The sequence below is a fragment of the Oryza brachyantha genome, chromosome 3 (genome assembly GCF_000231095.2).
Source record: "Oryza brachyantha chromosome 3, ObraRS2, whole genome shotgun sequence".
NCBI classification, from domain to species: domain Eukaryota; kingdom Viridiplantae; phylum Streptophyta; class Magnoliopsida; order Poales; family Poaceae; genus Oryza; species Oryza brachyantha.
Window position 1 is genome coordinate 11,981 of NC_023165.2, and position 25,925 is coordinate 37,905.

At 46.1% G+C, this 25,925-nt stretch overlaps 5 protein-coding genes across 5 annotated transcripts; 2 read left to right on the top strand and 3 right to left on the bottom strand.

Moving 5' to 3' along the window:
* Positions 1 to 246: 246 nt before the first annotated feature.
* LOC102701903 (protein TORNADO 2-like) lies at positions 247 to 1,101 on the bottom strand. Its single transcript, XM_006650875.3, has one exon. The coding sequence runs from the start codon at positions 1,099 to 1,101 to the stop codon at positions 289 to 291; it is 813 nt and encodes a 270-aa protein (XP_006650938.1). The 3' UTR covers positions 247 to 288.
* A 2,197-nt stretch (positions 1,102 to 3,298) lies between these two features.
* LOC102702179 (ribose-phosphate pyrophosphokinase 1-like) lies at positions 3,299 to 4,512 on the top strand. The gene has a single exon (XM_006650876.3). The coding sequence runs from the start codon at positions 3,326 to 3,328 to the stop codon at positions 4,487 to 4,489; it is 1,164 nt and encodes a 387-aa protein (XP_006650939.2). The 5' UTR covers positions 3,299 to 3,325; the 3' UTR covers positions 4,490 to 4,512.
* A 98-nt stretch (positions 4,513 to 4,610) lies between these two features.
* Positions 4,611 to 9,693, bottom strand: LOC102702457. The gene is given in 10 exon segments (XM_006650877.3): positions 4,611 to 4,746; positions 4,749 to 4,811; positions 4,922 to 5,009; positions 7,584 to 7,721; positions 8,435 to 8,515; positions 8,588 to 8,702; positions 8,792 to 8,937; positions 9,016 to 9,087; positions 9,180 to 9,307; positions 9,380 to 9,693. Coding segments are annotated over 10 exon segments (1,134 nt in total). The 5' UTR covers positions 9,624 to 9,693; the 3' UTR covers positions 4,611 to 4,687.
* Positions 9,694 to 16,722: 7,029 nt separating this feature from the next.
* Positions 16,723 to 17,571, bottom strand: LOC102721056 (probable pterin-4-alpha-carbinolamine dehydratase, chloroplastic). Its single transcript, XM_006649155.3, has one exon. It carries the CDS (start codon positions 17,558 to 17,560, stop codon positions 16,892 to 16,894), a length of 669 nt encoding a protein of 222 aa, XP_006649218.2. The 5' UTR covers positions 17,561 to 17,571; the 3' UTR covers positions 16,723 to 16,891.
* A 5,579-nt stretch (positions 17,572 to 23,150) lies between these two features.
* Positions 23,151 to 25,891, top strand: LOC102721622. Its single transcript, XM_040521849.1, has 5 exons — positions 23,151 to 23,643; positions 23,745 to 23,843; positions 24,097 to 24,141; positions 25,000 to 25,137; positions 25,275 to 25,891. Exons 1-5 carry the CDS (start codon positions 23,287 to 23,289, stop codon positions 25,611 to 25,613), a joined length of 978 nt encoding a protein of 325 aa, XP_040377783.1. The 5' UTR covers positions 23,151 to 23,286; the 3' UTR covers positions 25,614 to 25,891.
* The last annotated feature ends 34 nt before the right edge of the window (positions 25,892 to 25,925 follow it).

Consider the following 25,925-nt stretch of genomic DNA (forward strand, 5'->3'; position numbering starts at 1 on the left):
CTTCCTCTGCCTCTTCCTCTTTTACTACTTTTCTTTTGCATTTGCAAATGTAAGACTTGGCCCACTATTTACTTATACGGTTACAAGGTAAGAGTCTTTCTACCCTATTGCATAAAAAAGTAACATAGTCTCAGTGTTTAAAATGTCATTACATAAGTTGAAAGAATAAAAAGACTTAATAACGAAAATATATGTAAAATTCAACTAAAAATGATGAACATGTGAATATTTATCTGGATGGTTGGAAATTAAAGTGTATACATGTATATTATTAGGGGAGGATGATTGCTACGTATAGCCCTGCCTGTAGCGACGGAAGAGCTCGTCGGTCTTGGCGGTGCGGAAGGCATAGCACCCCAATGCGTAGACGGCGAGGAGCGCGACGGTGGCGACGACGAGGATGAGATCCGCTCGGCGCCACTCCCTACGAAGGTTCTGGAGAAGACCAGCCTTGCAGGAGGCGCAGGAGTAGCAGAGCTGGGACTGGTCGTTGCTCCAAGCGGTGCAATCGGGGTCGGCAGTGGGGCTGATGGGGCTAATCCAGAACATCGGAGTGACGAAGGTGTAGCCACACCGGGTGGGCGGCTTGCAGCACCCTGACTGCAATGGGGTGAGCCACGAGGCGGAGAACAATTCCTGCGCCGTGGCGTAGGTCTGGTTGACGGCCGTGCAGACGGGCGTGGCGGCCAGACACGTCTTGATCTGCTCCCATCTGCCTGGATCATCGACGCGGCCACGCAGCCAGCCGGAAAAATCGTCCAGGTCGTACTCGAGGAAGGCCCGGCTAGGCACGGGGTGACCCGACGCGCTGGCGGTGACGACGAAGACGAAGACAGCAAGGCCGGCGAGCGCCACCATGAGGAGGAGCATGCCGACGAAGTAGGCAAGGAGTAGCCAGGGCAGTCGCCAGAAGGCGGCGACGAATCCAGCGAGACCAACGGCGAGGACGGCGACGCCGAGGCCAATCAGTGGCCACTGGAGGATCTGGACGCACGCGCTGTCTACTTGTGAGGACAGCCAGCTACCAGCCGCGATCACCGGGATGGAGAACAGCGCAGCCACCAGGTTGATGGCCGCCACACCAACATAGCTGAGGGCCATCGCGCGAGCGAGCTAGCTGTATTCGGTCGAATCGATCCAATGATATATCAAAATAATGGACATGCCCAGTCTAATAATTAATATGCATGTGTATGAGGAAGATGAACGGCATTGCTAAGTACGTTGAGCTATTAGAGCATGCATTCATATGTATGATTCAGGATAATATATATGCTGCTTAATCAGAGAACCACGGCTTCAGACGCGTACAGCAGCCTCCTGACCCTTCTCCAATATTGGAGTAAAGAGTAATTCCTTTCTTCCGTATTCGGCCACCGCGCGTGCTTTTCTTTGCTCTTTTTTATAAGATACTGGTTCATACAGCTGTTTCGTGCGCGGAGCACGGAATAGATACGTCGAGTGCTACCTTATTCTTTGCTTCCTGTGTAATTCATTCCATCGCCATATTCCATATACTGATATACATATACGTGCCTGTCAAAAGGACAAAGGGATCCAGCGATCCATGCGTCCGCATTGTAATTTTAGATCTTAACACCCCCTCCTTTCGCTTATAAGTAAAAATTTGAATTTTTAATCTTAAATTTAGAGTTGATTCGAGATCTTTTCACTAAAGGTTATCTTTTAGATTTGACTTTTAGATCGCTATATATATATATTCTAGCTACAGTGAGTTACAACTCACGGGCTGCTCCGTGAGTCGGGGTCCAAAAACATATCAAATCATTTCTAAATTTCAAATTATATGGCTCACTAGATTCTTTGTATCCAAATCTTATAGCACGCAAAAAAATTCATTTTTGAAGATTTTTAAGTATTTTTTTGAGATTTTTAAAAGTGATACATAACACATTGATTATTTTATTAATAAAGTACAGTCACTTTTAAAAATCTTAAAAAAATACTTAAAAATTTCAAAAATAAAAAAAATTTGCGTGCTACGAGATGATACAAATAATCTAGTGAGTCATATAAATCGAAATTTAGAAATAATTTGATATGTTTTTAGACCCCGACTCACGAAACTAACCGTGAGTTGCAACTCACCGTAGCAAGACTCTATATATATATATATATATTACTCACAAATTATTTTTGTTTGTAAATATATCATTTAGCTTTGTTTATGAAATACCCAAAGATTTTATACATGAACTTTTGACTAATAAGAATTAATATATTAAAGTACGATATCATACCTTAATTTTTTTTTTTGCTTTGGTCGTAGCAGCGAAAAAAAGACCCAATGTCCCATGAAACAGCAAAGAGCGGACGCCCGATCGATGATCGATCGACCCCTTCACAACTTCCTGGTCCATATGCAACTGTTGCACTGCAAAATGCAAGCATTAATCCGCATGCTGCTGCCACGCATCCTAGCATGTGCACATGCTGTCAACTCTCTCCACGTTCTCTCTGCTCTAATGGCATACATGCATGTTATAGCAGTACATTGTATTATTAAATTGATTTTAAATAGCAGTAAAATGTCTATATTCATATAAATTGATTTTAAATATAACTTGTATAAACAAACACAAAAATATGTTAGGTTATTCAAATATTAATTCTACTGTGACCGTGTTCAGCATGGTGAGGATAAGTTAACTTATCCCTGGCATGGAAATCGTAGTAATAGATTAGTACATGATTAATTAATTATTAATTATTAAAAAATATAAAATAGATTAATATGATTTTTTTAAAACAACTTTCCTATAAAATTTTTTTTGTAAAAAATATACCGTTTAGCAGTTCGGGAAGTGTGCGCGGAAAACGAGAGTGGATAAGTTAACGAAGCTTGGCGGCGAACGCAACCTATCTCATATATTGTATTTGAAAGATGGGAGGTAACTTCACTAACTCATTGTGAAAGGTACTCATATCTGGTCATTCCACATCCATCTCTTATCATCCCATCAACCAAATAAAAAACATGGTCCAACCATACCAACAATCAAACAGAAAAATAAAATCAATCCATCCTATAAACCTAAGATGAAATCAAGTTATCCCACGTAATCTCCGAACCAAACACATCATTAGAGATGTTTAAGGGTTTAGAACTTAGAAATGAAACAAGAAGGAAGCTAATGTGGGGGAGGAATGGGGTGGGCCGAGAGCTAAGGATCGCCTGGGTGGGCCGGCCTGGAGCATCGCAACAGCACAGCTCGATCTGCGGCTGACTACTAGTAGGCTTATCCCACCCAAACGAAACGATGATGCTTGTTGAGTGGAGTGGATACGGCGAAGCTGGTTGACCATGGCCTGCTTCGTCAGGATATCGCCGCCGTCCTCCTCGTGCTCGCTTCCCGGCCATGGACATGCCAGTACTAGCACTAGCATTAGCAGGCTAAAAGGGGGATTATTGCAGTGTTGTGTTCTTCCCCGCGGGGCTGGGGCCGGCGCCTACGGCAGCCAGTACTCGGACGTGATCCCGGCGGCGGCGGCCCTGGGACTGCCCCCGCCGCCGAGCTCGAGCGGGCGGCTGCGCATCTTCTCCGGCACGGCGAACCCAACGCTGGCGCAGGAGGTGGCGTGCTACCTGGGCATGGAGCTGGGAAGGGTGAAGATCAAGCGGTTCGCTGACGGGGAGCTGTACGTGCAGCTGCAGGAGAGCGTGCGCGGCTGCGACGTGTTCCTGGTTCAGCCCACCTGCCCGCCGGCCAACGAGAACCTCATGGAGCTCCTCATCATGATCGACGCCTGCCGCCGCGCCTCCGCCAAGACCATCACCGCCGTCGTCCCCTACTTCGGCTACGCCCGCGCCGACCGCAAGATGCGCGGCGGCCGCGAGTCCATCGCCGCCAAGCTCGTCGCCAACCTCATCACGGAGGCCGGCGCCCACCGCGTGCTCGCCTGCGACCTCCACTCCGGCCAGTCCATTGGCTACTTCGACATCCCCGTCGACCATGTGTACGGCCAGCCCGTCATCCTCGACTACTTGGCCAGCAAGACCATCTGCCCCGACGAGGTGGTGGTCGTGTCCCCGGACGTCGGCGGAGTCGCCCGTGCGCGCGCCTTCGCCAAGAAGCTCTCGGACGCGCCGCTCGCCATTGTCGACAAGCGGCGCCAGGGCCACAACCAATCGGAGGTGGTGCACCTCATCGGCGACGTGAGGGGGAAGGTGGCCGTGATGGTGGACGACATGATCGACACGGCGGGGACTGTGTCCCAGGGCGCCGAGCTGCTGCACAGGGAGGGCGCCAGAGCCGTCTATGCCTGCAGCACCCACGCTGTCCTCAGCCCGCCGGCGGTCGAGAGGCTGTCCAGCGGTCTCTTCCAGGAGGTGATCGTCACCAACACCGTCCCCGTGATGCACCACCGGAGCTTCCCCCAGCTCACGGTCCTCTCTGTCGCCAATCTCCTCGGCGAGACCATCTGGCGCGTTCACGACGACTGCTCAGTCAGCAGCATCTTCCAGTAAGATTCAGATTGCATGCATATCTATATGTGTATTATTAGTCTACACATCTACTACACAGTACGATCAATTAATTAATTACACTGCGATCATGTGAGTATATAAATCAGAGGAGAAGAAAAACCACAGCACAACAAACAAGCTAAGCTACTAGTGTTGTTAACTCAAATATTCGATTCAAGCCCGAACTCAAACTAACTACTAGCCTGCACCCAGACCCAGTTCTTCAGCAAGTTTTACGGCTCCGCCAGCTGCACCCCGGCTCTTGACTTGCCTTCTGCTACAAATTGCATCCTCTTGCTCTTTCCACGGAGAGAGCCGCTGGCTGCAAAAAAAAGACACTCGTGCCATTACTTCTTATCCACCGAATAGCTAGCTAATGTCTGTAGTCTGTACTCCGCCGTACTATTGGAATAGCAGGATCAATGTATGTACCTTGCCACTCATAAACAACTTTCGACTCTCCCTTAATCACTTTCGGGTATTGATCTATGCGAGAATCTTCCACTATCAGTTCTTCCACCTATGCCGCAATACAACAGAGAAGAGAAAATTTAGTTCACCAAAAATGGAGTGTAATGAAATTTTTTCAACAACAGAGACAGAGCTCTATAAATTATTCTATCCATCTCAAAATAAATCAACTTATACATTCACACCTATCACCGATTCGCAAATCGAGAAATTTTGTCCCATCATTATCCCTTACCGACCCACCCACCAATACTACTCCCCTATTGGCAAGGCATATTTTGGTCTTTTACCCCATACTTAAATATGCATTAGGGCATTTCTATATATATTGATCCTAGGACAACGCACTTGACAATAAGTTAGGGCCAGTGTATTTATCCTTTTTGCCACGATAGTCCTAGTGCCATAGAACAATCCGATCTTTTCTTCCTTTTTGTAGACAAGTTTACATAAGTTAGAGCCGGTCATCTTTTGGCTTATAGGAAGAATAAGCGAAACAGCTTATTGACGATTAAAAAATAATTTATGGATAAAACTTTATACACGTGTTCTTAGCAATCTAAAAAGCAAAGGCCGAGACATAAACTAAGATTAAAAAACCCTCAAAATAAACTCCAAATTTAAACTTTAAAATTTAAATTTTGGCTTATAAGCATAAGCATAAGCGAAAAGATGAGACTCATGTCAGTTATCTGCTCTAGCTGCACAGAGGAGCTACGTGAGCCAACTCCCAAAATGCTGGCAGACACAGGGAAGTAAAGTGTGCAGAACAAATTATAGTTAACAGCGATGAAAGAACAACATACCATGCGAACAATCAAAGGAAGGAGGACTAAAATAATTTGAAGTTTAACTTGCTGAAAAAAAAAAGAGTAAACTGCAGTAGTGGCCCTTAAACTTGTCAGGTGGTCACAATTAGGTCCATAAACTTCCAAAATGCACATTTACACCTATAAACTTGCTAAATATCCCACCCTAGTCCACAATCCAATGTGGCAATGCAAAACAGATGTTGACGTGGCAAGAAAGTTGACGTTGTGCACCACAAGGATGCTCACAAGTGAGGCCTGCTCATTTCTTTATATTTGTTTTTATTTCTCCTTTATCCTTTGATTCCCCTCTCTTCTCCTGGTAGCAGCTCCGGCAGCAAGGTGCCAATGCCTCCCTCAACCACTATTCCTTTCCCAACCGCCGGCAGAAGCTTCGACAGATCAGTAGCATTCTGGCAGCAGCGGTGGTTCCAACAGAAGCCACGACAACACCTACCTCCCACCGCTGCTCTCCTCCCTGCTGCCACCAGACACCAATGCCCCTTCCCCCCTGCACTCCCGTCGGTGCTCCTGTCCTCGCCGTCACCCACCATTGGCCCCCTTGTCATTTTTCCTCTCTTCCCCCTCATAATTCCAGGAATAGAGTAGCATTCTCAAGCTGAGATAAAGAGCTTTTGCCTCAACTTCACACTCCTTTCGTTTGTCCTTACCAGTGGATGTCTTATTTAAATACTTTGTCGACCTACTTATCAAAGCGCTCTCCCCGATGGCAAGGTCAACGACGGCGGATCAGCGGTGGCAACGAGTGGCTTGAGCAAGTCTGGCATGTGCCCTCCACCATGGCCAGACGAAAACCGAATCAGGGTCAACAGTAGACGAGGATGACATCGGGTGCATCGGCGAATGAGGACGGCATCCGGCAGTGCCACGCGGTGGATTCGGGCATCCGAATCTAGGCAATGATGAGGTCATCTTGCCTTCTCACCGATGACAAGCTCCCTCCTACACACCCTTCTCCCCCCACCCTCGCCCACACGAACACCCTCTACCTCAATATGCCAGTGAGATCGTCCTCCTCGCCACTAGAGCTCAAGCTGTTGCCACCACCACCGGAACTGCCATCCAGTAAAGGGAGGAGAGAGTGGGGGAGGAAAAAGAAAAAGGGAAGGGGCAAATGGAAAGAAATTGAATGAATTGGGTGGGTTCCACTTGTCAGTATCGCCATCGCATGCCACATCTGCGTCTATGTTGCATTGCCACCTCAGATCGTGGACTAGGATGAGATATTTTGCAAGTTTATGGGTGTAAATATGCATTTCGCAAATTTAAGGGTTGCAACTGCAGTTTACTCAAAAAAACAAAATGTAAGTTGTACAAGCTTTCTTTTTAAATACTACTCCCCATGTTTCATATTGTAAGATGTTTTGACTATGTCTAGATTTATCTATAGATCAATATATATTATTTGTATACATGTCTATATTTATTAACATCCATAAATCCGGCAAATGCTACAAAGTCTTGAATTGTGAAACGGAGGTAGTAAGTGGTAACCTAATCAATTATGCAAAGAAATTAATTGCTATTGGATTTTGTTATTCCACCTATTCCAAACAATTCTTCTAAATATTGTATTCTATATGTTTAGCTTATTGCTTATGCTCAAAATATGGCATCCTCCATCTAATAATAATATGTAAAACTTACAAAAAAAATATATCACATCCATGCAGCTTTCCTTTAAGCAGATGAATTCAGGTCATGCTGACCAATACGAGTCAAAATCTATGTTTGCCTCAAAAAAAAAGTCAAAATCTATGTAATTCAATGAAATAATATTGCAAAGTAATTACCTTCTTCCATAGGAAAGCATTCCTTCTCTCTTGTGGAACTAGCAGATGATCTCGCAGCCAAGACGTGACCACCCAAGGCTCATAATCAGAGTTGCCAATCTTGGCATTTGTGGCATTATCTTCAAGGATTTCACACACCTATTGGATGACAACGAAGAATAAGTACAAGAAGTTCCAAAGAAATTATGGAAAAAAATTAAATTCAGCAACAGATAATTTACTAACATTTTTTTGCACATAAAATTTTCCAGCTTTCCCTACTGCCACCACCACCCTCATCGTTTGGTTTTTTCATGTAGAAAGCTAAATGAAATATTTGCAAATGAAAAATAATTTATAAATAAAATTTTTATATACATGTTCTTGGCGATCTAAAATCAAAGGCTGAAAAATAAACTATGGTGAAAAAAAACCAAAAAATCAACTCTAGATTTGTGGTTGAAATTTCAAATTTGGTTTATAAGCATAAGCAAACTCATAATGTACTAACATTTTTTGGAAACATAAAAGTGTCCACCTTTCCCCACTGCCACTGCCTCCCACATGATTGGAAGAGGTGAAAGAGAAGGTGGAACTGTGGAAATCTTAGTGAACTGTGCCAGACAAGTGAATGCTGGTTCTGCAGTAACTCTTGGCAACAAACAGAAATAACATCTATTGCTTACAACATGAACAACATTTTGCTATATGTCATGAAAGAACTCATTTTTCCCATATCAGTGCAGTGAAGTAACCATGTGATAAGTTGCACAGCATAATGTAATTATTAACGGTTCATAAGATTTTTTTCATTTTATGCCAATTAGCAGCAAATAACCCTCTGCAAAGAATGGAGGGGGGGGGGGTCATACCTGCCCATATATCTGTTCGGCTCTCATTGCCAATGCTTGGCTCCTGTAAATACTCCAAACAATCCAGAGCAGCGCTGAAAACTTGGGTTCTATAATCAATTGAGCTGCCTCTAAACAAACTGCATGACTAAACTAGTAATGCTATGGACATACCAGGAAACCAAAGGCTATCACAAACATCATATTTCTATAGATCCATTGCCGAAGTTGACAAGTCATGGGCCTATAAAGCTCTGCAACCAGCTCTGTACATTTAAACCCTTCAACTCTAAATAAAAAGGGGGAAATACCACATATGTCAAGGTATCATTCATATATTAGAGATTTTAGAGGGGGAGAAGTAGTGACGAGGCATACCCGTTGTTGCTCATTGTTTTCTCAAGGAAGATCTCTGCATTCTCTAGCACTCTAATTTTCGCAAGCTTAACTCCATCCTGACTCAGGCCAACAAAATCCTTGGATAACAGCTCATCAGCCACGTTTGAGATATCAAGCTCTTTGAACTGCAAGCGAGCCAACAGATGTAGATGAGGACCATGGGGAACACAGTCGTAAAGAACATGAGGGGCACTAAAACATACCAAGATTTTGGCAGGTTGGCCACATAAAGCACGGGCATGTTGATCGCAGATCCTCCGCTCTAGCAACTCCGACTATAGATATGTGGATCAGCAGTAAAAAGAAGGTTTGTAACAAAAAGAGGGGAAAAAATCCAGTAGTGTAGAAGAAAGGGAAGGGGCAATACAATCTTTTTGGCCGTTCGGGTGACCAATCCATCCTCTACGCACATCCTGCCGTATTTCTTGAATCCCTGGACGCACTCCAGGTTGCCGTCTACGCATCGTCCATGTTGAGGGCATGGTTGGCATGAATCTGCGGCGCAGTGTGGAGAACTAGTGTTAATACACAGAAAGAAGCTTAGAAGCTGGAACCAGAATCAATCACCATGGGTGTGGATATAAACTGGATAGGCGGCACTGGAGTGGAAGTCTCCGTTGCTGTCGCAGAAAGGTTTGGGGCGGCGGCTGAGAAGGCTGCAGGCAGCGGCGGCTGCGGCGGCGATGGAGAGGACGGCGAGCAGGCGGAGGAGGTCGTCCCTATCGGGGAAGAGGCCGGGAGGGGGCTCAGCGAGAGACCACCTGGACTCGGACCTACGCCTGCGCGGCCGCTCCGCCGAGCGCGACGGCATGGCTCCGCCAGTTCGCCGCCGCCGTCTCCACCAGCAGGCTGCAGTGCGTGCATCGACGGCTCTGGAAGGAGATTCTGCTGGGCTTCGAAGAAAAGGCCCATTCGGCGCTTCTTTCGCTCCAGTCCGTCACCTCCCTGGGCCTCTATGACGAGAAAATTACTATTTTATCACCTTGAAAACGCTACACCACCATTCTCAGATGAGAGTAATAGGTCCAATCTAGAAAAACGCGGGACGTTGCCGCGTGTAATTACAAATGGACCAGTTTAATTACTGGTGATTGTAAACATAAATTCATAACTAAAACCGTTATTAATTAATTTTAATAAAGATTGATGTGTTTTAAGGGTACGATTCATTCGCTTGGTACCACTATATTTTAACTCCCGGAGTTTTGCCACGAGTAATTAAAGATCTATTAATCATAAATGAAGATAACCAAGTATTTAATGTATAAATCAAATATGATCAAATTATAAATTATATACCATTGGGAGAATCTTGATTTTATAGAACATTGGTTCAAAAACTAATAAAAATGGATTTACATTTTAGAATACATGTTGAGATAATTATTCCCATACCTAGTTTAATGTATAACACCAATTTTATTTATTAGTAAGTTTTTAGGTTTACTACTGCTTAACCATCGGGTATTAATTACTTCATAAATACTATCATATTTATTAAGTAATGAATTTAATATCGTCACAACGTTATGAATTTAGATAAAATTTAGGTTCAGTTTTTACTCGAATCAGATTTAAAATGAATAAGTTATGCTTATTTTAAGATTCAAATTTGAATTAATTCTAATAATTATGAAACCATACTGTTATTAATTAATTATTTTATCAAAATTCTTATTCACATCTAACCGTGATTGATAAGTGGGGTCGGTCGATCTCCTATCATTTTCTCCTTATTCCTCCTGCCTATGGCCGAGCAGGGCAGGGATACAGCGTGTGCCCGGGCTGGGCGAGGGCGCAACGGCGGTGTGCAGGGAAGGGCGGCGGAGGACACCGGCGACCTCCGGCCGACGGAGGGGAGGAGAGAGGGAGGGAGAAGGGCTCGTCTGCTGCAACAAAGGACGTGGTGTGGTGACAGGAAATGAGGAGGGAGGGAGGATGGCGGTGGCGGTGGGGTAGCGAAAGGAAGGGAGGGTTTAGGTTCTTCTTTTATAGGCGGAGACACGCGTGGGTGTACCTGCACGGACATGGCGCGCGGCTGAGGCCAGCCACCCAGTGATAGCGACACACACGGTAGGCACGAGGAGCACCGATGCTTGTCGTGAGGCGGCACAGGCAACGGATGGGCAATGGCGACGCTTGGCGACGTAGAGCGACGACGTGGTGCGCTCGCGAAAGCAAAGCGCGAGGGGGCTGCAGCGTGGCGCCACACAGGCAGCGTAGACGGTAAAGTGCGCGGCGAGCAGGGCATGCGCGCGTACGACGCGCAACGATGGGACGGTTCGAACGCAGATCGGGGGGTAGGATTGCAGGAGTATTACTCATCTGAGTAGCCTACTTGTTGCACTGCACTGAACAGCACTCAAGGTCCTGAGTTTAAATCTCTATAAGAGGATGAATTTCGGATTAGGTATTTAAGAGGCTAAATTTCCAAAATAAAAATGGCTGCAAAGTCGGGTAAAAATACCCATCTCAAAAAAAAAGAATGCTACTCAACTTGCCGAAAACGAAAACTAGCTAGGGTCTAAAATTAGCGACCGTATGTGGGGGCATTATCACACCCGGAGTTTTATCACAAGCCTAAATTCGTAAAGGATATTCGTAAATAATAATTGGCCTAATTAACTCAGGAAAAATCCCTCTAAAGAAAATTAATTTAATTAAATCGTGGTTCCAAATCGATTAACAGGATTTAAACTTAAATTACAGAGTATAAAATTTTGCCAAACAAATTAATCTAAAATTCGGCAAAAGTAGGGCTTTCTTTTTTCCCCTCCTTTTTCTTTCTTTTTCCCTTCCTTCCCAAATTGGGCCGAAGTCCAATTTTCCTCCTCTCTCTTTTTCTTTGACCTCTCCTCCTTCCCAGGCGGGGCCCGCCTGCAGCGACCGGTCCGGGCGCCGGCCGAGTCCATCTCCGCCTCCGCCCCGCCCTCGCCGCGTCGCCGCAACGGCCACTACAACCGCCGCCGCCGAGTCCGCCTCATCGCCGACTCGGTCTCCAACTACCTCGCTGCCCTAACCGCGCTACCCTCCCCTATAAAGCCCCCTCGTCCACGCGCCGCCGCCACCTTTCCTCCGCTTGACCGAACCACCGCCGCGCTCCGTAGCTCGCCGCCACCGTACGATCTCGCCGCCGTTCGCCAGACGTCGCCGCCTCTTCGTGTCGCCACCGCCGCCTCAACCTCGCCGACCTTCCGTCGGCTTCCGTCGCCGCCGATAGGCACCGGAACGCCCTCGCGCCTCTTCCTCCCCTCCGCCACCGCGTCCGACCTCCTCACCGCCACCGAGCAATCTCCGCCGCCACCGCCGATCGACCGCGCCACCGGCCGTCATCACCTGTCCCGAGTCCTCGCCGACTTGCTGCCGCCTTCCGTCGCCGCCGGTGAGCCCTCCCCTCCTCTCTCCCTCTCTTTTTCCGTCGCCGCCGGGTCTCCTCGCACGCGCGCCGTCGTTGGGTGCCGTAAGCTACCGGCGCTTGCCGCCGCATCTCCGCCCGGCGTCGTCCTCGCCACGCGGTCGCCAAGCCGCCGCTGCCGGCGCCCGCCGTCGTCTCTCCCTCCCGCGCGCTGTCGCCGTCGACCTCGGCACCATGCGTCGCCGCCCATCGCCTTGCGCCGGCCGTCGCCATCGTCGTCAGTCGTCGCTCGCCGGTCGTCATGCGCTGTGCGCCGTCGCCGTGTTGCCGCGCCGTCGCCATCGCGCCGTGCGTCGCCGCCGTCGCCGCTGGCCGAGCATCTCCCCTCTCCGCTCCCCTGCTCTCCCTCTCTGACCGACGGGCCCCACCCGTCGGCCTCACCCTCTCTCTCTCCGCAGGCCCACGGGTCAGCCGCCGACCACCTCTCCTCTCTCCTCTCGGCAGGTCCCACCCGTCAGCCTCTCCTCCCCTCTCCCCCTCACTGACAGGTGGACCCCACGTGTCAGCCGTCAGCGCCTCCCTCTCTCCTCGCTAACGTCAGCGTCCCATTTAATTGCGCAATAATTGATTTAGGACTTTTCTGTTTAGTTAAAAAAACCCAGAAAACTTCTAAAATTCATAAGTAATTCATCTAGTCTCCGTTTAGGTCCATTCAAATTTCATTAAATTCATAAAATTGTCAAGAATCCATTAAAAATACTTTCTTTTACTGTTTCAGTAGAGTTTGTGTCTGTTTTATTTATTTTTATGCTTTGTCGCTTAGATTCGGACCCCACCGAAGAGCCGGTTTATTATTATGCCGTTCATTATCCAGCTTTATTCATACTAGACCAGGGGTAACTTGACTAGAGTTAGGCCTAGGTTAATGCTTAGCCGTGCTTAGATCAAGTAGCTCATGGGATCATTTAATAATCATGATTAGCTCAGAATAGCTGTAATAATGATTCATCACCCGGTTCGGGTTGATGGCAACTAAAATATTGATAATGGTGGGCTGTGGGTACATGGTTTTGAGAGTCGCACCCATGGCAATTAAGGACCGGTTCACGGGAAACCCTGGAAGTAATTAAGTGCTAACCACATGCCGAAATGGGTAAGGTGGGATTTAAAGCATGGCTTCGAACTATTTGACGTACCAAGGCAAGGGTAGGCGTGATGGAGTATGGACGGGCGATCGTGGTGTAACGAAAGTCTCTCCTGCTTCCGGATCTACCAAGGCACAAGAGGGGACTGCCCGACTTGGTATAAAGGAGGGAGTGAAACCTGAAGTGCGGTGCGATTAAATAGGGAGGGTTATGTGACGGGTCCTATCACGGTCTCCTTTCCGGCATACCATGGTGGTATGTCGGCGCACGTTCAAGTGTAATGGAGTCATGTCTTGTGGGTACAGTAGTACACCTCTGATCAGAGTATAACCTATTCGAATAGCCGTTCCCACGGTTACGGGCGAAATCCCAGCTTCACTGTGATTAGTGAACCTTTAATAACTTGAGTAAACTGGTTTTCACTCGGGACTACTGTAACGTGGTGTAACGTTGAGTAGGGGTTGGGCCTGCCGCAACGTGGTGTAACGTTGGACAGTGTTGTGGTATTTTACAATTATTATTACTTATCCTTTAATTTATTCAATTACATTTATTCATTTTAATCTCTGTTATTTGTTTAACTACTGCTTGATTGCAACTAACCCTAAGCCTGTCCTTGATGATCCCTATGCGTCATTTATTACCCCATTTTCCATGCTACTTGTTAAGTATGTGGTTTGTACTCAGCCTTGCTCAATTTTCCCCTCCAGAGTTAGAAGTTGAGTCCGATGGAGGTGACTCTCAGGAGTGAGCTGGTCTGCCGTCGAAGCTTTGCTTGTGGACTGAAGCCGTACCCGCTGGAGCTAGTCTACCTTTCTTTCCCCTGCATTTTCGTTAGAATAAGTGTTATTTTTAGTTGTTTCTAAGAACGATGGTTATGTAATCAACATTGTATTTTTGTGTACCCTGGCTGGTCCTGGACAGAGATTTTAATACACAATTAAGTTCAGAAATTCGTGTGAGAAATTTCTAGGCGTGACAGGCATGCTCCGGTTGCTAAGGCCAGTCTCAATGCATGTTTCATGAAGGTGTCGTGCACATTAACTAGAGTGTCAAATCATTAAAATTGTTAGCTTGGCATGGTCATTAAATAAGGGAGTTTAATGTGATGAGAGAGAAGTTTCATCCTCATAAAATTCATCTGACTCGATTACTTAGTTTACAGCCTTGATAACTATTGCATGAAACTATGCATTGAGACTGGCCTAACCAGTGGCGCTGTTGGGAATAGTCTCACATTGGAAAATTAGGGGGAGTGTCACCAACTTAAAAAGGGGAGGGGTCCCTCATCTCATGTGCTAGCTTTTGGGGTGTAGAAAGACTTCCTCCCGGTTGGGCCAGCGTCTCCCGATTTTGGGCCAACAAGTGGTATCAGAGCCGGGCCCACAATCTCTCTAGTGTCGTGCACACTCGGGTGGTGTAAGCCTGAAGCCCAGTGGACCACGGGTGTGAGGCCCGTATGTGCCTATGTGTTGGGCCGGTCAGTGGACCGCAGTTGTGAGACATGTATGTGCTCGTGTGTCGAGCCAGTCAGGGCTAAGGAACACCAATATTGTGACGGGGGAGATTGTTGGGAATAGTTCCACATTGAAAAATTAGGGGGAATGACACTAACTTAAAAAAGAAAAGAGCTCCCTCACCTCATGGGCTAGCTTTTAGAGCGTAGAATCCCCTCGCGTCAATAGATCGATGGATGTCCACCCATCTCTTGTTTAAAACAAAACAAAACACAAACACAAACAAACAGCAACAGCAGCAAGCGAGGATGATTGAAGGCCTTCGCCACCATTTCTTTCGAAACCTACTGTATTAGGCCATGCATACATATAAACGTAATCACGCCTACTCAAAAGAAAGAACACTAGCTAGCCCTTCTGTGCTAACTACTCTTCCTAAACCTGAACACCTGTTCGCCGCTGATGACATCAAGGCCCTAGACGCCGAGCCCAGCCCGGCCGCCATCAAACAGGCGATGGCCGAGTGCGCTAAGCTGTACCGCGGCGTCGGATTCGCCTTCGCCGGCGCGCACGACGAGATCAACAATCGCGCCTATGCCGCTGGCGAGGCGAAGCTCGCGGAGGCCCTGTCGCTCGCGCAGCAATGCAACGTCGCCTTCGCCAAGGCCGGCGTCCCGCTGCAGCAACCGTTGGCTCAGCTCACGTCCAGCTCGCCATCATAACCACAGCGATCACCAAACTCGTCAAGGAAATGTAAATTAAGATAGATATATAAGGAAAGTACTTTTATAGTTGGTGTACATCTATTCATTTTTTGCTTGACATCTAAATATTTATTAAAATATTTTTAAAAAAATATATAAAAAGACATAAATATAAGTTTAAATTTAACTTTTACATGTTATAATAAAAATAATGCATATAATTATGAATGTGCATAGTTTTAGTAACTTACTTGTTATAATGTCTATAATTTAAATTAAATTACATGTATGTTTGTAAAGTGAAATATCACTCCATTCAACGTCATGTCAACTTGCATGTTTGTTTTTTATGACCCAAAATTAAACATTTATAAGTATTAAACATTATGTCAAATAAATATTTTTGTTTTGTTTTATGATATTGCCTACTACCCCGTTTCATATGTAAGTCTTTCTAGACTTGTCTAAATTCATTTATGTAAGTCTTTCTAGCCTTGTCTAAATTCATTTATGAATAAATATATATAATTTATATATGTGTCTAGATTCATTAGCATACATATAAATCTAGGCAATGCTAGAAAGATTTATATCGTGAAACGGGGGGAGTATCTCTTTTATTAAGAAATACCATGGTAATTTTTTCTAACCCTAATCCATCATAATAATATGATAAATCAGAGGTGTTATATATCAGAGGTAGTATTTAAGTGACATGTAAGAAAAAATTAGATGTCTAACCGAGGAATGAAAATCTAAAAAACGTTTATACTTGGAACAATGGTGAAAGTATTATGTTGAAATATACGAGTGTTGAAAGGTCAAGCATAGTGCCAACTCCTTTTCTATTTACATCTGTGATTTATATTAGCAACAAGAATATTTTCTTATAAGAAACGTGCTATTTTATAAGACATATGTAAAGAAATCGCGTTAAAATATATTTTTATTATTCTCTAATCTTGGGCCCCGTGTACGTTTGCCGCAACAAAATTTTAGACGGTAAACATTAAAAGTCAACTAAGTAGTCAAGCCAAACAATAAATTTTCGTATTACTCACCTATATTTCCTCAACGCCATCATATTTAATAATTATCTTTATACGTTCTCTAAGAAAAGAGTGGGTGTTTAACCTAAGAAAAAAGTGGGTGTTCAACTGATGAATGAAAATCCATCTACGGGAGATATACAGGGGCAATGGAATAAATGGACAGAATGGAGCCTCTCTTGGTCTTCTTCTGCACAGAGTCAATTCCCAATTTCGAATGCATTGAAAGAAAATATTTCAATTGCAAACCAAAACTAGTACTAGTAGAGTATGCATCCTTGTTTGGGAGTGGACTGGATTACTGGAGTAAATTACAAGTGAAGTGAAAGTGAAGCGACGAGACGAGACGAGACGGGAGGCCAAAATCATTCAGGCCCAGACTCTCTTCTTGGGGATAAGATCGAGCGTCTTGACCTGGTCTATGCGAGCCGCGACGATGAAGTCGTTGACGGTGAGGCCGGCGGCGGAGGGCGTCTGCAGCTCCACCCTGACCTGGTTGGGGGCCTCGAAGAGCACAGTGGCCGGGGCGCCGTCAACCGCGGCGTTGATCCTGGCGACGAGCTCGTGGCCGCAGGCTTCGTCCCTGACCTTCCAGATGCACTCCAGGCGCATGCCCTGGTCGGCGTCGTCGAGGAGGCGCCAGCCGACCACCTTGTGGAGGAGGCGGCGGGCATCGGCGGCATCGACAGGGGCGGGGCTGGGGTCGAGGGGGAGGCGAGCGAGCGAGAGGACGGAGAGGGTGGGGATGAGGATTTGGTGGAGGGTATCGACGTTGCCCAGCACCTTCTCCCCGAACTTGCTCTCGATCTCCTCTGGGAAGGGGTCGCGCGCGCCAAAGTCGCCTAGCAGGTCGGCCATGGCCACCACCAAGCTTTTCTGCGAGCGCTGCTGCCTCCGCCAGGCCCCCACGCCCACGCCGAGCTGATGCGGCGGCGGCGTTAGTGGCAGCCGTCCGAAGCAGGCTGCCGGCGCAAGGCCGTGGTTGGTTAGCGCCATTGGATTACGCACGAACGAGTGGTAGGGAGACACAACACTCATGAGCCCCTAGTCCCCTACCCATCAACCCTTTATCGTCATCGCCACATGGGCCCACAGCCCCCTTCCTTCCTTCTAGTCCCTTCCTTCTCAGCTTCTAGCCCCTTCCTCCATTTTGTCCTTTGCATGAACCGGCCACGCACTCTTCTCCTTTCAATTCTCCAAAATTTAAATTTGTTTAATAACTAAAATTTATTAGTTCGATTGGTTCGGTTCGATTTTGTTTTTTCTGCCACCCTTACTTATTTTGCGTGCAGTCATGATATCAGGGTTACTGGAGCAAGTTCAATAGTATAGCCAACTACTGATTTCAATTCATCTATAGCCAATCTAATAATCAATTCATACAATAGTTACCTATAAAATATTAATTATACACACACCGTGTCTTGCAGCTCGTGCTGCAGCTAGCTATAAATTAGTAGCTCACTACCATTCTATCTCTTTTCTTATCTCTTTAAAATATGTTTACAGCTGGCTTATAGCTTGCTATTATACCTGCTCTCACACCCCGGTCGGTGGTAAGCACAGTACCACGAAAAACATAGAATTCATTAAAAGTTTTTTTTCAAAATTTGTTTAATTTGTAATGTGGTCAATACGATATCAGGGTTCATGTACCCAATGGTACACACGTTCCTTCACATTGGAAATTCTGTTGGCCACCCATCCTTTTCATTTCTACTTATGCTCATAAGCTAAATTTTAATTTTTAATCTTAAATTTATAGTTGGCTTTGAGATCTTCTACCATAGTTTATTTTTCTAGAATTGGGTTTTAGATCATTAAGAGTACATATATAAAATATTTATTTATAAATTATTTTTCGCTTATACATATATTACGAAAAGCCAAATAATCACCCTAATAAGATCTATGGTGAATTCTTCTTAAATACCATGAACACCCATCTAATCTGTTGGATAGTAAACTGCGAATATTGTATTGAGTCTAGGGGCAGTATATACAGGAGTACAAGTGAAGGAGATAAGGAATGATTATAGATATGAAAGGAGTCCGTACAAATTAATCATATCCTAATATGACTCTATCTACCATATACTCTAATATCCCCCGCAGTACAAACGTGAGTAGCTGTCACGCCCGGAGTTTTATCCTAAGCCTAAATCCATAAAAGAAATTCGTAAATAATAATTGGCTTAATTAACTCAGGAAAAATCCCTCTAAAAGAACTTAATCTAATAAAATCGAGGTTCGCAAATCGACTAACTGGATTTAAACTCAAATTGAAGAAGTATAAAATTTAGCCAAATAAATTAATTTAAAACTTGGCAAAAGTGGGGCTTTTCTTTTTTCCTCATTTTTTCTTTCTTTTTTTCCTTCCTTCCCAAATTGGGCCGAAGTTCAATTTGCCTCACATTCCTTTTCTTTTTCCTTTTTCTTTTTTCCCTCTTCCTCCCCGGGCCGGCCCAGTCGAGCCGGCCCATCTCCCCCTCCAGGCCGGCCCAACCGAGCCGGCCTCTTCCCGCCGCCTGGCCCGCTTCCTCCTCCCCTCTCCTGCGCGCCTCCCTCTCCTCCCCCGGGCCGCGCTCGGCCCAGCCTTCCCCACACTCGGCCCAGCCACACGCGCTCGCGCTCGCACCACGCAAGTCCGTGCCGACTCCCCGCCGGGTCCGAACCGGACACCACCGCCGCCGTGCCGCAACCGTCGCCGTTGAGTTCTCGCCGCGCCCGACTCGGTCTCCACCTGCCGCCTCGCCCTAGCCGGCCTCCCCGCGCTATAAATCCCCACCGCCGCCGCACCGTCGCCCACTTTTCCCTCTCCGCCCGAAGCTCCCGCCGCCGCCGCGCCGCCGTCCGCCGCCAATCTCGCCGTCGGCCGTCAGACGTCGCTGCGTAACCGCGTCGCCACCGTCGTCTCGACCTCGCCGACCATCCGCCGGCTTCCGTCGCCGCCGGTGAGCTCTCCCCTACTCCCTCTCCCTCTTTTTTCTCTCCGCAAGCCGTCGCCGGGGACGCCGTCGCCGCCACCCCTCCGCTCACCGTCGCCCCTGCCTCGTTGTCACCGACGCAAACCCGTCGTCGCCGGAGCGCCGCCGCCCTCCTGTCGCGCCGTCGACGTCGTCCTCCCTGAGCCGCTGCTTTCCTCCCTCTTCGACGTCGCGCTCCTAGCGTCGCCGCCGACCCCCGCGTCGCCACCTGTCGGGTTGTCGCCGTTCACCGCCGCCCACCGGTTTGCGCCGCTCGTCGCTGGACACCGTCCTCCGCCGGTCGCCATCCGTCGCGCCCGAGCGCTGCCGCCCCTCTCTCTCTCCCGTCCGAACTCCCTCCCCGCTCCTCTGTGCTAGGCTGCTGACGAGCGGGCCCCACTCGTCAACCGACCGCCCCTCCCTCTCTCCTCCCTCTCTCCTCCCGGGCCCAGCTGTCAGCCCTTTCTCCTCCTCTCCCACCGACAGGTGGACCCCACCTGTCAGCTGTCAGCCCCTCTCTCCTCCGCTGACATCAGCAGCCCCATTAATTGCGCAATAATTGATTTAGGACTTTCCCTGTTTAGTTAAAAACCCAGAAAACTTATAAAATTCATAAGTAATTCATCTAGTCTCCGTTTAGGCCCATTCAAATTTCATTAAATTCATAAAATTGTCAAGAATCCATTAAAAATACTTTCTTTTATTGTTTCAGTAGAGTTTGTGCCTGTTTTATTTATTTTTTGTGCTTTGTCGCTTAGATTCGGACCCCGCCGAAGAGCCGGTTTACTTCGAGATCGTTGCCGAAGTTCCCCAGGGGCCAGAGCAAGGCAAGTGACACTCATCTTTGATCATATTGAACCTATTATTGAAAATTCCCCGCTTTATTTATTCAAATATGCATTGTTTTAATTAAGGTATTTACTGTATTTATTTTCTCGGGTAATCCTTATTATTATGCCATTGATTATCCAACTTTATTCATGCTAGACCAAGGGTAACTTGATTAGAGTTAGGCCTAGGTTAATGCTTAGCCGTGCTTAGAACAAGTAGCTCATGGGATCACATTTAATCATGCTTAGTTCTGAATAGCTGTAATAATGATTCATTACCCGGTTCGGGTTAATGTCAACTAAAACATTGATAATGGTGGGCTGTGGGTGCATGGTTTTATGAGTCGCACCCATGGCAATTAAGGACCGGTTCACGGGAAACCCTGGAAGTAATTAAGTGCTAACCACATGCCGAATGGGTAAGGTGGGATTTGAAGCATGACTTCGAACTATTTGACGTACCAAGACAAGGGTAGACGTGATGGAGTATGGACGGGCGATCGTGGTGTAACGAAAGCCTCTCCTGCTTCCGGATCTATCAAGGCACAAGAGGGGACTGCCCGACTTGGTGTAAAGAAGGGAGTGAAACTTGAAGTGCGGTGCGATTAAATAGGAAGGGTTATGTGACGGGTCTTACCACGGTCTCCTTTCCGGTATACCATGGTGGTATGTCGGCGCACGTTCAAGTGTAGTGGAGTCGTGTCTTGTGGGTACAGTAGTACACCTCTGATCAGAGTATAACCTATTCGAATAGCCGTGCCCACGGTTACGGGCGAAATCCCAACTTCACTGTGATTAGTGAACCTTTAATAACTTGAGTAAACTGGTTTTCACTCGGGACTACTGCAACGTGGTGTAACGTTGAGTAGGGGTTGGGCCTGTCGCAACGTGGTGTAACGTTGGACAGTATTGTGGTATTTTACAATTATTATTTACTTATCCTTTAATTTATTCAATTACCTTTATTCATTTTAATTTCTGTTATTTGTTTAACTGCTGCTTTATTGCAACTAGCCCTAAGCCTGTCCTTGGTGATCCCTATGCGTCATTTATTACCCTATTTTCCGTGCTACTTGTTGAGTACGGTGGTTTGTACTCAGCCTTGCTCAATTTTCCCCTCCAGAGCTAGAAGTTGAGTCCGACGGAGGTGACTCTCAGGAGTGAGCTGGTCTGTCGTCGAAGCTTTGCCTGTGGACTGGAGCCGTACCCGCTGGAGCTAGTCTACCTTTCTTTCCGTTGCATCTCCATTATAATAAGTGTTATTTTCTGTTGTTTCTAAGAACAATGGTTATGTAATCAACATTGTATTTTTGTGTACCCTGGCTGGTCCTGGACAGGGATTTTAATACACAATTAAGTTCAGAAATTCGTGTGAGGAATTTCTGGGCGTGACAGTAGCGCGAACACTTGGACTGAGAAGAAGCTGGTAAGAGTGCTCAATGCGGATGATAGCCCTTTGTGTCGTTGTCGACGCAGCCAAAGTGATGGGTGCGAGAGAGCTATGGTTGATGAAGTCATGTGTAGAGTAGCCGTGGTCGATGTACCCGAAGTCGGGAAGCTGATGTTGAGGTAGCCGAGCCGCAGGGTGTGCATGGGACGCCGTAGAGTGGTCGCGGACGCTAGACCAAGGTGCGCGAGGATGCACTGAATACGATGACGGTGACACAATCACGGCGGTCGTTGAGAAAGATGACACCGAAGAGCCGATGTAATCGAACCGTGAAGGACAAGACATCACGTCGGGTTTGCCAGACCTAGGGACAACTCGAGAAGAACGTGCGCAAGGGTGTTGCCAATACCGCGTGAGCAAGGCAAGGGACCACCATGAAAAATACGCCAATGTCGAAGGAGACTAGTGGAGAAGCCCATCGGGACAAGCCCATCGGGACAGTCGCGACGTAGAGGGAGAGTTGTCGGAGCAACACGTAGTTTCCGAAGAAGAGCAAAGTGTAATCGAGGAAATACGATGACGTTGGCAATGAAACATGTTGGACGAAGAAGAAGGCGAATTAGCGGGACCAACGGCCTAGACAACGACGTTGATATCCATTGTATTGAGCCTCGGGGGCGGTATATATAGGAGTACAGGTGAAGAAGATAAAAGAATGATTACAGATATGAAATGAGACCATACAAATCAATCCTATCCTAATATGACTCTAACTACCATATACTCTAAGAGCAAGTTCAATAGTATAGCCAACTACTAGCTCCAATTCATCTATAGTCAATCTAATAGTCAATTCATACAATAGCTACATACAAAACATCAATACATGGTTTCACATGTCATAGACATACTCTGTCTTGTAGCTTGCGTGCAGCTGGCTACAAATTAGTAGCCCACCTCACTTCTTTCTCCCCTCTTATCTCTTTAAAATATGCTTATAGCTGGCTTATACCCTGCTACTGTACCTGCTCTGATATAATCAACCACCTATGTGTTAAAGATGATGTTATAGAATACATATAACTAAACCTCGAGATTTTAAATAATTTAATACTAGATGGAAAAGGCAGCATATAAATGTGAATATTGCATTCACAAAAAACTTATAAATTTAAAATATTTTCATAAATACATAGTTTAAGGAAATAATGATAAACCACTTATCATTTATATTAGAGATTGTTTTGTCTATTTTGTCACGAACACGGGTGTGATCTATAAATGATAAATTGATTATTATAAAATTAAAAATATGATGAAATGATAAGCTTTTTTTTTAAAAAAATACACAGCTTCTGGCAGTTCAAAAATTGTAGATAAGAAACCGAGGAAATAAAAATAATACACGGTCATACTTTTATTGTTACGCTCCAAATATATACTCTGCCTTGTACTTCAGTTTTTCTTTTTTTTTTCTATATATAGTACCATATTTTTCTGTTCACATTCCACAAACAGAAGGGTGGGCAGTCCAGCGTTGACGGCCACGACACACGACGAGAGATCTCGGCAACGGCAATGCCTCCTTCCGCCCTCCCCTTTCCCCGTCGCCCATCCGACAGTGCACGCGGCGGCCGCCTCATCCTTGCGATCCTCGTCGCCGCTCCCTCCTTACTCGCCCTCGCCTACTTGTCCTTCCCCTCCGCTTCTTCAAGGGTGTCATCTTCCATAGCGCCGACGGAGGACGGCTGCTGCAGGGGCCTCCAGGGACTCGAGCTATGGGGCCCGGCGGTCAACTGGGGCTCCGACCACCGCCTGCCCTCCGCCGCTGCTTGCTGCGCATCCTGCAAGGCCATGTGCACCCACGGGGACTGCCGTTGCAATTCCTGGGTCTTCTGCGGGGACGAGACCAGATGCGGCCACAGGTTTGGGGAGGTCCGTTCCCGGCCCCCGCTAAAATCGCATTCATCCGACTTCATCATTTCCATCTAGTATAATGCTCCTTCGACTTCTCTTCTTGCTTGCATTGATTGCAGTGCTGGCTGAAGAAACAAAAAGATGCCATGGCTCCCTCTGTTATTGCAAAGGGAGATGATGTCATGTGGACTTCGGGTCTAGTCTTCGGAAAAGGAGAGGTTAGTGTTACGCATATACGCTATGTGGTTTCGTCTGGTTGGTTCGGATGCTTGCTCATCTCCCATCAAATTCAATTCTTTTGGTAATTAGCTTTGCGCCTGCAACTAGAGAATATCACATTGCTTACAAGTTGGGACGTTTGTTCCCTTATATTCCTTTTGTTCAGAAAATCTGCCAGTTCAATCATGTCATCTTACTGCGATAGCTGGTATGAACACCATGATTAATTCATACATTTATAATTTAATGTAGGGCATTGTGGGGCTGGAAACAAACCTTGGGACCATTCGTATTCAAGTAAGTGCTCTTTGCCTCTACAACAGGGCAATAATATTTTGATATTTTGAATCTTCTTTATTAGTGTTTGAGTGAACAAATCAAGAATATTAGATGTACTGATCTAAGAAAATTTTTCTCTCAACATTTTTTTTTTGCATATTTTTCCTCATTTTCAGTATTGCACATTTGTCTTTGGGCAGCTCTAAAACCCCTTTGTCAATTATTTGATAGAATGGGCACAAAGTAGATATGTTTTGTCAAAAAGAACATTAAACATAGGTAGAGATAGGGAAGCTGGCAGAGTGATGTGTCAATTACTTTTCTTCCCATGAATCTGAAAGATGCAATGGATGTTTCTGACACCTTTTTGTGTAATCCATTAAGCACACGTTCAAGCCACCAAAGATATGTGGAGTAATTGTGTTGCTTCTGCTCTGCCCATCAGAGATTTTATAGAATACTCTGTTTGTTCTAATCTGTTTTACTTTGACAAAAGAGAACACAGTATATGCTTGTTGAGAATCGGCACTAACAGATAATGGCACTAGGGTTACATTTGCTACATGAATTGTCTGAGTGTATGGAGATCCATTTCTGGTGGCCGGTATGCCAAATTGACAAGATTATGGATTTAAAATGTGTTTAGGGTAAAACCATACATGCATTTGTTGAAGACTACTAAGTTGCAAGTGAATATCTATCATTAGTGACTATGCTGCTGTTATTTGGATGGTAATTTCTCGACATTTTGTGTGGGATAGTGCTAATTCTGTCTTCTGGACAGTCCAGTTGAGCTGAGTGAAAATACCAAATATACCGTGTTTGTGACTTTTCACAATGTCTTCCGTTTCTCTAATATACTTTCCCTGCATCTAGCTGCTGCCTGGCTGTGCACCCCATTCTGTGGATTACTTCATTGAGGTTCTGGGCTTGCGCAACTGTGCTGGATGCAGATTTTATCGAGCTGAAGGCCGTGGGAACTTGTGGGACACGAAAGGCGAGCACATAAACAATGTATGTCTTCTATGAGCTCTTGAGGTATCTTGCGTGATTTTTCTTTGGGGGTGGGGGGTCGTCCAATGTCACGTTTGGGTCTGGCCTTCCAGGTGGCAACAATAATACCCCAATGGCCCTTGTTTTTGTTTGACCAGGTTGCTTATGGTCCACCGTATGCCTTACTTCAAGGGACACTGGAAGTCGATGGTTTACCCTTTAAGGAGAGAGGGAAAGAAGCCTGCCCAGCATTGAGAAGAGGATCGATTGCATGGGTTGGATCAGGGCCGGAGTTCTTGGTCAGCTTAGCAAACCATGGGGAGTGGAAAGAGGCGTACACTGTATTTGGGTCTGTTATGCCTGAGGACATGGGGATCGCTGAGGAAATGGCACTGATGCCAACCAGTACAGAGGTGTGGAGCAATGTAACCGTGAAGGTACTGCGAGACCCTGTATATTTCAAGGTGAAGAGAAGCACCAGCAGTGGTGCTCCTTAGGTATTACTCACTCACTTTCAGTCAGTAGGTTATTGTGATCATTGTCGATTTCTTTCTTTCTTCGTTTCTTATAAAGGACATAAAAAGAAAGAGGAACCACTAGAATCAGGCATGTTATAGCCCCTGGCATATTTTTATTACTCTAAAGAAAGAAAAGAGGATAATTGTGTAAAGAAAGAAAGAAAGAGAAACAGAAGCTACCATGAATATTCGACTGTTTACCTGTTCATCTTTATGTGGTCTGATCGGTGATGAGATGACAATGATGTTTGTTCAGTTGAAATATTTTCGGAGCCTTGTGTCAAATATGAG